Source organism: Leuresthes tenuis, unplaced genomic scaffold (genome assembly GCF_036924035.1).
Source record: "Leuresthes tenuis unplaced genomic scaffold, fLeuTen1.0.hap1 SCAF_6, whole genome shotgun sequence".
NCBI lineage: Eukaryota > Metazoa > Chordata > Actinopteri > Atheriniformes > Atherinopsidae > Leuresthes > Leuresthes tenuis.
This window is the reverse complement of record NW_027325360.1, coordinates 7,224,094-7,234,138: the sequence shown is the minus strand read 5'-3', so window position 1 is coordinate 7,234,138 and position 10,045 is coordinate 7,224,094. Positions and strand designations below refer to the sequence as shown.

At 39.6% G+C, this 10,045-nt stretch overlaps 1 protein-coding gene across 1 annotated transcript; it reads left to right on the top strand.

Moving 5' to 3' along the window:
* Positions 1-4,902: 4,902 nt before the first annotated feature.
* On the top strand, positions 4,903-9,090 carry ctsla (cathepsin La). Its single transcript, XM_072387352.1, has 8 exons — positions 4,903-5,011; positions 5,909-6,046; positions 6,145-6,267; positions 6,635-6,787; positions 7,724-7,948; positions 8,058-8,226; positions 8,428-8,545; positions 8,653-9,090. The coding sequence occupies exons 2-8, from the start codon at positions 5,924-5,926 to the stop codon at positions 8,750-8,752; spliced, it is 1,011 nt and encodes a 336-aa protein (XP_072243453.1). The 5' UTR covers positions 4,903-5,011; positions 5,909-5,923; the 3' UTR covers positions 8,753-9,090.
* The last annotated feature ends 955 nt before the right edge of the window (positions 9,091-10,045 follow it).

The following is a 10,045-nucleotide window of genomic DNA, read 5'->3' as shown; positions in this document are numbered from 1 at the left end:
TACCATTGTCTCTCTCTTAATTGAAGCTATAGAGTTGATGGTTCCTAATAAGCAGTACAGACCATTTTTATTTGTTTTAGAGATAATAATCCCAAGCGGAATATAAGAACTCTTTTCTGCTACTCTTTGGAAAGAAAATGGATCTGAACTTCTCTCAAACAGCAGAAAAGGTAAATAAATGCATTTTTTAAGTCTTGTTGGCCACCCAGAACTTTACATTGAAAGCTATGTTCAGCTATTCGCACGATGCTGTTGTTTTTCTGAACACTAAGTGACTTGCATTGAGGATTCTGTGTTTGGTGCTTATGTTTCATTATTGTTTACACCAAAGAAGAAAAAAACAACAAACAATACAATTCCCCATTCACATATTTTTCTTTTACTGGAAAAACTGAAATTATTATGGCCAGTATACAAGTTAGTGAATATTAGCCCACAGGCACATTTCTTATGTTTTTTCTTTAATAAGGAGAAATTAAATGCCTAGGAACCTTTCAATACAGCTTATTTATTTCTTGTTATCACAACAGATTGATTCTGCAGAAACACCTCAGACTTTGAAGTCAGGACAGTAGGGAAAGACTTTCCTCAGGTTCCACACTGTTATTTACACTTCCCTGAGTTCATTATGGATCTGGATCTGTCAGCGGTACACCGACCCACCCACACTCACATGACGGTGTCCTCTCTGCCGCCTGAGGTGCGCTTGATTTGTCTCAGCTTGTCCTAACTGCTGTGTCATTTAGGAACGTTTACACTGTGTGAGATTACTGGAGCAAGAAGCATGCTGTTTGAACTTGTTGAGTGAATTCCTGAGAACAGCAACAGATGATTTGGTTAATTAGATCTGATAACCATTTCCCTTGTTGAGCATGATTTAGATGGGCTAGGTGATTGTATTGTACATTGAATTATGGTTGTTGTACCACAGCACCTTCAGAAAAAGTTCTGTATGTGCGATACACTTTAGGATGTGGTCTCTGATCATTTCCAATAAAGTCTTAGATCTGCAATATGAACATACATGTAAACGTGTATTCAGTTGGAATCAGAGTCTAGACTTGCAGTAAATATTTTTATTTTTGATTATTTTCAATATGTTTTATGCACCCACACAACATTAAAATTGTAGACTTTAGAGAACAAAAGTCTTCACTGTTTATTGGCTCAGACTGATGGGAAAAAATAGCATCTTGTAGTAGCAAAAATGTAATAGCAATTACGCCTGCTAATAGCTAACACTAGCTTGTTAGCTTAAATTAATCTAAAGCTGCAGATCGTTTTTGTTTACATTCTCCTTAATGTCAGAGTTTTCTGATCAGTTTCTGTGAATATTTCTAAGCAAATAATTAACATGTTGACTTTTGTTGTTTTTCACAACTTTATTGCTGAAAGATTTGTCAGACAGGCCTGCATTAGTTTGATAGTAATATGTCAACTTCATGCTTAAAGAAAGCCTGCTGGTATGCTTTTGAGTTTGAGATTATCATTATAACATTCAATAGCACTTTTTCAAACCCCAGCAAGTAGTGATTAATACTGATTGCCCACTTAGTTCCATAAATTGTTAGTCCATCATTTTAATCTTGCAATGGGTTCTAACTGGATTGCTACTCACCAACCAGTTAGTCCTTCATAGAGATTTAGGAATATTTCAACATTCACTCTCCTGCAGAGTTTGATGTAATGGTTACATTCCAGTCTTATGGTGTTTTTGAAATAGAAACCCTTTAATTCAAGCTATAGGTTTAATTTATAAAACCTCATAAACTCATAAACCTGTACAGCGTTGGCTTTACACAAATTCATGCAAGCAAATTTTAGAAGAAAATGTTTTACAACTGTAACAATACCTTAAAAAGATAAATGCATTATCAGCTTCCCAACAATATGAAAACCTTCAAATGTTTAAATGACTTCACCTGAAAAATGTACTATGATATAACACACTCTAAATGGCCATTCCATCAAATGAATATGTATAATAGACTTCAGTACATCTTACTGACATAACTCTCTGTAAGTATTCCTCCAGGCTTGCTGATAGTCTTCACTCCACATGGAAAAAAACAATAGCAGCTATCTTGTTTTTTTTTAGATTGCTTTAAAAGAAGGGTTGCAGTTAGAGAATGCTCAGTCAATGATTGCCATGTGTCACCCTGCTTGCACAACACAACCCAGTCACACATCTGCTGTCCTCAGCAGTTGATATAATGCAAGGAAAAAAAGTATATGTTTAGGTTTATGTAAAGTATGATGCCATGTTAATTTTAACCACAACCTTGTGTTAAGGAGGTTTGCGAACGTCAGGCTTTTACTTCACATGACAGCTTAAACACAACGTAGACTGATGAATCATGTCACGTTAGATGACTGTCGAATACTTCTGGTCCGAGGAGGCTGGTTGATGTTTTGTGTTGTAATGCATACGTCTGCTGTGTATTCAACTGGCTGATTCCAGTATTATTAGGCTGCTTAGCCTTTTGGGAAATGCACTTCCAATATAGAGACAGAAACCTCTTTCTGATCTGTGCAGGTAACATAAAACGACTGCCAGCAGCAAACTCATTTAGCATAGAGACTGAAAATAAAACTCACCTAACAGCACCTTTTGATTATATAGCCTCTGTTTATATATTTAGGGTTGTTTTAATGCAGGAATAACATGTTTTGAGTCTAAAATTCCTTATTGTTCTTAATCTGCTGAAAATATTTGTCTTTTCGTCCCAAACTGGTCAGTCTGACCACTGACCCTTCCCAGGTGAAAGCATGTTACAGCCTGATGCAATAGAGACACTTTGGGCCTTTGGGGTTAAAAAGTCTAAATACTGAGGTCAATGTCAGGACTTAAGTCTCTGTGAACGAATTGCTAACTTTAGTAAAAATGTAGGACTGCTTGCAAAATAATGTAAAAATGGTCATACTACCAAAGCTCTCACTTTAAGGCTATTAGAGATATTCAATTATTTGACAGATGCTGATAATGCTTAAATATGTGAGCTGCACTTTAATGCTGCAGCTGGTCAAGTTGAGGGTAATTTAACCTATTTTTAAAACTTCTCATGTATTTAAAGATATCAAACTTGACACTTTGGAAAACTTGGAAAAGGGATATTGAAAGTAAAGCTGTCAGCTACAGCAACAAGACTGCAGTGTGTTATAGGTTAATTATGTACTGGAAAAGTGTGCTTATTTATGGTGAGTAAGTGCATGTCATATTATCACAAAGAAGAAGCAAAACAACAAAAACAGGCATTTTAATCCTGACTGTGTAAACAACTCAGGCTGGTCAGAGTTTCTCAACCACATCAGTCACATGAGCATCAGCATTGATTAACTCTGACTTTGATTTACCAGTAGTTCTTAGAAGCTCTGCTGTGATGTATATTCACAGCTGTGATGAACACATGAAGCGTTTCTGATTTTATTACATGTCCTACATGTTAAATGTAGTTGTTGTCAGGCTGTTAAGTCGAGCACGTGAGAAAGAAAAATATATTACAAAATTAATACAAACAGTCCAGCTTGTTGTTTTATTTTCTATTTCTAACTTGACTGTTAAAGCAGTTGTGTGCTATGAGGTTTCATTCTCTGTGTTATCTTCTCTGCAGAGTAAACATCACCTGAAATGGGTGCATTGAGCAGTAAAGCTGGGGGGAGAATAGTTTATCTCAACTGAAGGTCCACGGCATAATCAAGCTACGGGGCTGCAAAGGCTTTTCTTCAGATTTGGACTGCTACGTATTGAGTCATAGAAGGACATCTTTGTGTTTTTTACAGCAACATTTTGTGGTTTAACTTGAATCTAAAATCAAACTAAGTGCTGACCTGCTTGAGTTCTCAAAGAAAAGCTTAAAACCACACTAATTCCCAAAGGTTTGCACGTGTGTGAAACAGTGTCAAAAGACAAAATTACATTAAGTATAAACTACATTGATTTGTAGTTGCAGATTTGTAGATCAGTTTTATAAATCTCTCTCGGAAAGGCCAATGAAAAATGTTTGACGAGAGGCTCAAACTCAGGCAGCTGATCAGTAATCAATACATCTGAGGCTCCCTCTGACTCCACTGAGCCCATAAAGTCAATAATGATGACCTGTATTGTTGCATACTTGCCTTTGCTGTGTAACTCTTCAGTACACAACAGTCTTCAAGGTATTAGTGTCAGATAATGCGTACATTTACAAGGGGACACAAAACCAGGTTGCTCAAAGTAACCAGTTCACGCCCTGTAGTAACCTGACTTCTGTGTATTGTCTGAATTATACTAACGTTGTTGTATGAATTGGTGTAAACTGACTTGTTTATTCTTTTACAGGCTCATATACTTTAGACATACTTTTTCACAGCAGTAGGTTAATTGTCACTTTTAAAGATAATAAGAAATACTGGTCCAAGAACTTTATTCATCCTCAAAGAAAACATGCAGTCACTGTCCATATTGTTTGTTTTGTGCAGTCATGATTCACTCGCCTTTATCTTGGTATTTCCTGGAACAATAGTCATAATCATTTCCAGATGATATGAAACACACTTTGTGTCCATTCTTAATACTTAGTGATTCTTTATTGAACATACATTTATGTGTTCAAATTGAAGTTTGCAAATCTAAATGTTTATTTGATTCCTAATCATGAGCACTAATCATCGCGTATATTACATTGTATGTAATTATGATTCCATATGAGTGACTTCTTTACATAAAACTTGTGAAAACAAACAGATATGAATCAATACAATTGTTTAATTAAGCAGTTTTCGCAGATACAATCCTTCAAAAACAGCAACAAGATTGTAGTCTTATCGACACCATTCCAGGGAGAGGGAATCACGTGCTTCCATGATGACATCAGACGAGGGGCGGGAGCTCTATGGTAACAAACAAGGAGCGGACCAATCAGAGAGTTCGATACAACGGTCTGGCAGCCACTCTGGCCTTTATAAACTTTGTGTACGCCGGCTTCAGGGTACAACATTCTGCTTTTCCTTCCTCACCAACGAGCGACTTACAGTAAGTGTAAACGTGTATTGTGTTTTCTGTTGTTAAATATTCAAGTCTCACTTCTTCGTTAAGTTATGCAGATAAAAGCTATTGACTACTTGTGTCTCCTTGGGATTATTTTTCATAATTTCTCCCTTGAATAACCAGCATACCAGTGTCTGTTTGAAACCGTCTGATTTTAATTAAGGTCTCAACTGAAAGCTTTCAATTGATCTAAAATGTCTATGTTTTCCTTTAAATTAGTATTTTTGTTTCATTCGGCTGCCTTTGTCATCGTCTTCTCTCATTCGTTGTCGAAGGAGCAGCCATTGTTAGTTGTCCTCCCTTCGCTTTAAAATTTAATAAAGAAACATGATTATATCGGCTAGCTGTGGCTCAACTGGTTTTCAGCCCGCTGCTCGAGCTTTACCGGGTAACCTTTTGGTTTTCTTTTCGTTTTCCTGGTCGTAGTTTCGGTGTTGGTCTTGGCTCTCGGCCGAGGCTGGAGATCCCGTGACTCGGCACATAACAACACACACAAAAAAGCAGGATCTCTGCTTCGTTGGGATCTGGCCAAGATCCACTCCTACAGAGCAGGAAACTGGCCTGAAAAGAATCCGCACAAAAAAAATCTGTCCAAACATAACATTCCCAAAATATTCCTTTGGATCTAAATGTCATGTGAAGCTAAAGTGTTGACCCAGTTGTGGACTGCACCGCCTGCTATGAGCTTTGCGGATTTCTGTATGAATCATCGTCGTGGACAAGTTTTCCTGCACAAACATCAGGATGGGGAAACGTGTAATGAAGCATTTCGTGCGGGAAATTATATCCTTGTAATGTTTCCCTTATGTACTGAATTCTCGGCCTCCATCCAGCCCATTTTAAATGTGATCCCTGACGTGTTGTTTACTTGTTGTTTTGCAGTAGAAAGCCACAGCAATGCTGCCTCTAGCTCTGCTGGTCGTGTGCCTGAGTGCAGTCCTATCAGCCCCCAGTCTGGACCCTCAGCTGGATCAACACTGGAACCTGTGGAAGAGCTGGCACAATAGAAACTACCATGAGGTGATGCAGTGTTTTTTATTTTTTATATCGTCTCTGTCTGAAGCTGCCCCATCCCTGCAGACCCGTCTGACCATTTATTTTATTTTTTCCTCTTGCAGAAAGAGGAGGGCTGGAGGCGACTGGTGTGGGAGAAGAACCTGAAGAAGATTGAGCTGCACAACCTGGAGCACTCCATGGGCAAGCACTCCTACAGCCTAGGCATGAACCACTTTGGGGACATGGTAAGACCGCAGTTTCAATACGCTGTAACTTATCAGAGTTATTACACCGATGTGGCAATCATGGAAATTGTGCTGATAAGTGGCATATCATTTAAGACGTGCCAAAATAAAAAGGGTCCACATTTGATTTAGTGACACGAGTGATGGTTTTGGCAGAAGGACACAAGGACAGAATCTGTGCTAGAAATTAAGCAGAACTATAGAATCAATACAGATGAACAAAACTCCTCTAGATTGCTTTATATTTAAAAAAAATAAATAAATAAATTGAAACTAAATGAACTGCAACAAGTTTGCTTTTCTCCTCAACAGAATCACTAACTCCACTCCTACAGTGTCACTTACTCACTGATCGTTCTTCCCACAGACTCATGAGGAGTTCAGGCAGATTATGAACGGCTACAAGCACAAAACGGAGAGAAAGGTTAAGGGATCCCTGTTTATGGAGCCCAATTTCCTGGAAGCCCCTCGTGCTATTGACTGGAGGGAAAAGGGCTACGTCACTCCTGTTAAGGACCAGGTAAAAAGCACCTCTTTGCAAACCTCTTACAACTTCCAGGATCTCTTGGGCATTGTGTTGAAGTTGTTTTTAGAATCCTGAGGTTAAATGGTGGAAAAGATTTAACATCTAATTATGTCTTTTATAGTTTCCCAAATATCTGAAGGACATGGGTAAATGCATTTTGTTGCTCAGCAAACTACTTAAATTTGCAAGACTCTGCAGTGAGACAGGGAAGCAGCTTATTTGTTATAAGTTTCTTTGAGCACAGTCTGTCACCAGAAGATCTTTATTTATAGTTGACATTACACATGGGAAGTCATGGCCTAAAGTCAGCTGTTGCTGCCCTTCTGTAAACACGATGTCACGTGCAGCTCTGTCATTAGAAATGTTCTTATTTGAGGAATAGGAGGACTCTGTCCTCTGAAGTAAATGTTTTGCATAAACAGATAAGTTGGCCACTTGTGGGTTGTTTTTATTATCTGTGTCCTACACCCTCTTCCTCGCCCTCCCCCTCCGGAGTGCACAGTTTGTTCTCTCCGCCTCCTCGACATACATTAACATTCTGTAAGATGAAACCGGTCCAACCGGCTCACTCTAAACCAGGCCAGGGTGCAGCAAGCATTACCGCATGCATTCAGTCAAAGTGGAGCCCAATAAAGTTATAGCATTAAAGTGCTTTTTTTCAAATGAACAACAGTGTTTGGAAATAAGGTTAAATCATTGTATGCAAACAACAAAATAAATGTTTTATTTCAACCAAACTGAGCTGCAGAGTTCTCTCTGCAGCTGTCATTTGTATTTAATAACCCAAATTTTTCTAAATGCTGGAAGACATAGGACTGATTTTTACTTTGTATAATAGTTTGTTCTAATCGTCTCACGAACTTGCAGTAAACTCTGCAGGTTGTCTTTATTTGTCGCCTCGTCCTGACACTGTCTTGCTGCTCTCTTCAGGGTCAGTGTGGCTCCTGCTGGGCGTTCAGCACCACTGGTGCTCTGGAAGGCCAAGAGTTCAGAAAGACCGGCAAACTGGTGTCACTGAGTGAGCAGAACCTGGTGGACTGTTCCAGACCTGAGGGCAACGAGGGTTGCAACGGCGGTCTGATGGACCAGGCCTTCCAGTACGTCAAGGACAACAATGGTCTGGACTCTGAGGACGCCTACCCCTACCAGGGAACCGTACGTATCTCAAGTCAAACATTTCAGCCTGTTAAATGGTCTCCGTACAGTTCAAGATGCAAAAGGAGTTAAACATGGTTTATTGTTAATTACCATAATAATCTTTCAGGATGACCAGCCGTGTCACTACGACCCCAAATACAATGCTGCTAACGACACCGGGTTCGTTGACGTTCCCAGCGGCAAGGAGCACGCCCTGATGAAGGCCGTGGCTTCCGTGGGGCCAGTTTCTGTTGCTATTGATGCCGGTCACGAATCTTTCCAGTTTTACCAATCAGGTCAGTGCTTTAAAACCCGTTTTTAACAATGAATCGCTCCAAATAGACTCACGGTTGTAGAGTCAATGTTTCTAAGTCTTGGGGATTTTATTGAGGGTCAGTGGTATCAAACAAGTCATGGCTCTTTCTTTGGCTGCAACTTTGAAGTTGTGTTAAGAACCCGTTTGTGCCCAACTTGACACCATTCTTGGTGTGTTTTAGGAATCTACTACGAGAAGGAGTGCAGCAGCGAGGAGCTGGACCACGGCGTGCTGGTGGTGGGTTACGGCTTTGAGGGAGAGGACGTGGACGGCAAAAAATACTGGATCGTCAAGAACAGGTCAGTCAGGAAGTCCATTTAAATCCAACAATGCTGCCAGCTTTATATCAAAGAGCAAAACATACCAACTAACATGATTTCCTGACAATTTGTTCGTCTCCCTGCAGCTGGAGTGAAAACTGGGGCGACAAAGGCTACATCTACATGGCTAAAGACCGGAAGAACCACTGTGGCATTGCGACAGCAGCCAGTTACCCGCTGGTCTGAACACAGCCTGGTGTTGTAGCACCACATAGTTTCGGGGTTTTCGTTTTCTACTGCAGTAGGTCGGCTGGAGAGGATGGATGAGGCTTCGGTCGCAGTGATGCATTGACAGGAGATTCTGCCATGTTTCACGAGGAGAAACCCTCGTTTTTAGGGAAGTGGCGCTGGAGGTTGGCTGTTTTTTACGCCACTTTATTGTCTTTAAAATTGTAGTTGAGTGTCGTTATTTGTAAATATGTGTATGCTACTCTAAGTGATTTCGTTAACACTTGCTTTGGTCATTGTAAATGATTATTTTGTTTTCTATTTTTACTGTGATCAATTAAAGTTGTAAAACACTAGTTCTGTTTTCAGACTCGTGCTTCTGCAGAACAATGCTCATATTTACACGAGGCCAAAATAGACCAAAGCTTTAAAAATTGAATCGACATTTATGTTAATGAATGGGGCCTTCACTATAGTTTTTGTCGTTTTTGACACGGTGCCGTCTGGGATCACACAGTATTATTGATAACATTGGCTCTGACTCAGAAGGGAACGTCCTCTTTAAGCTTAATAAGTTGCAGTTACAAAGTTATGGTTAGGATTCTAAAACATTAACTTCATTCTTTAGTAGAACTTGTGTATTTGGTGTTGTCTTGCAGCATGTCTCCCTTTATGTTGATTCAGTACATGCCTTACTGGTATAACCCAGAGTGCATTGTTCTATCATCCTCGCCATGAGGCAACAGAAACCATGACACTACCACCACGTGTTTTATAAAGAGGTTACCTATACTGGACTTTTTCTTTCTCTGTAAACAGCTGTTTGACCTTAACAGTGCTCTAGCTTGTCCGTGTGATCTTAAACCAACTGAGCTGGTGTTCGTTGCTGAGAAGGATGGCGACAATCTAGAATTTCCTCCACTTGTGCACAATGTGAGTGAATTGAGTTGGTTCAAACTCTTTAGATATGCTTTTGTAATCTTTTCCACCCTGAAAAGGTCTCCTTAAGGTCCACCATTACAACTTATACGCGTTTGTTTTTCACAAAACTAGAGGAGAAATCTTTATAAAGATCATCTTACATGGATGGAGTTGAAGCTTTAAAGATAATTTAAATGTATTTTTAAAGTTTTGTTTAGCTTATTTGAAAGAGGACTCCGGTAAAACGTGAATGCAACAGTTTGAATGGCCATCTGTCATATTTTCCTCACACCTCTGAGCTCAGTTGGGGCTGGCGTGCAGAGCAGTGGGTCTACAGCAGGAGGAATGTGTTGTGTAACCCATAAAACGGGACAGCAGCCAGAGAGAAGG

What these genes read in the sequence shown, in the direction of transcription:
- ctsla (XM_072387352.1), top strand. Translation starts at nt 5,924, where the DNA reads ATGCTGCCTCTAGCTCTGCTGGTCGTGTGCCTGAGTGCAGTCCTATCA. An exon ending in TTTCCAGTTTTACCAATCAG is followed by an intron (nt 8,227 to 8,427) that starts GTCAGTGCTTTA and finishes GGTGTGTTTTAG; the next exon opens with GAATCTACTACGAGAAGGAG. An exon ending in TACTGGATCGTCAAGAACAG is followed by an intron (nt 8,546 to 8,652) that starts GTCAGTCAGGAA and finishes GTCTCCCTGCAG; the next exon opens with CTGGAGTGAAAACTGGGGCG.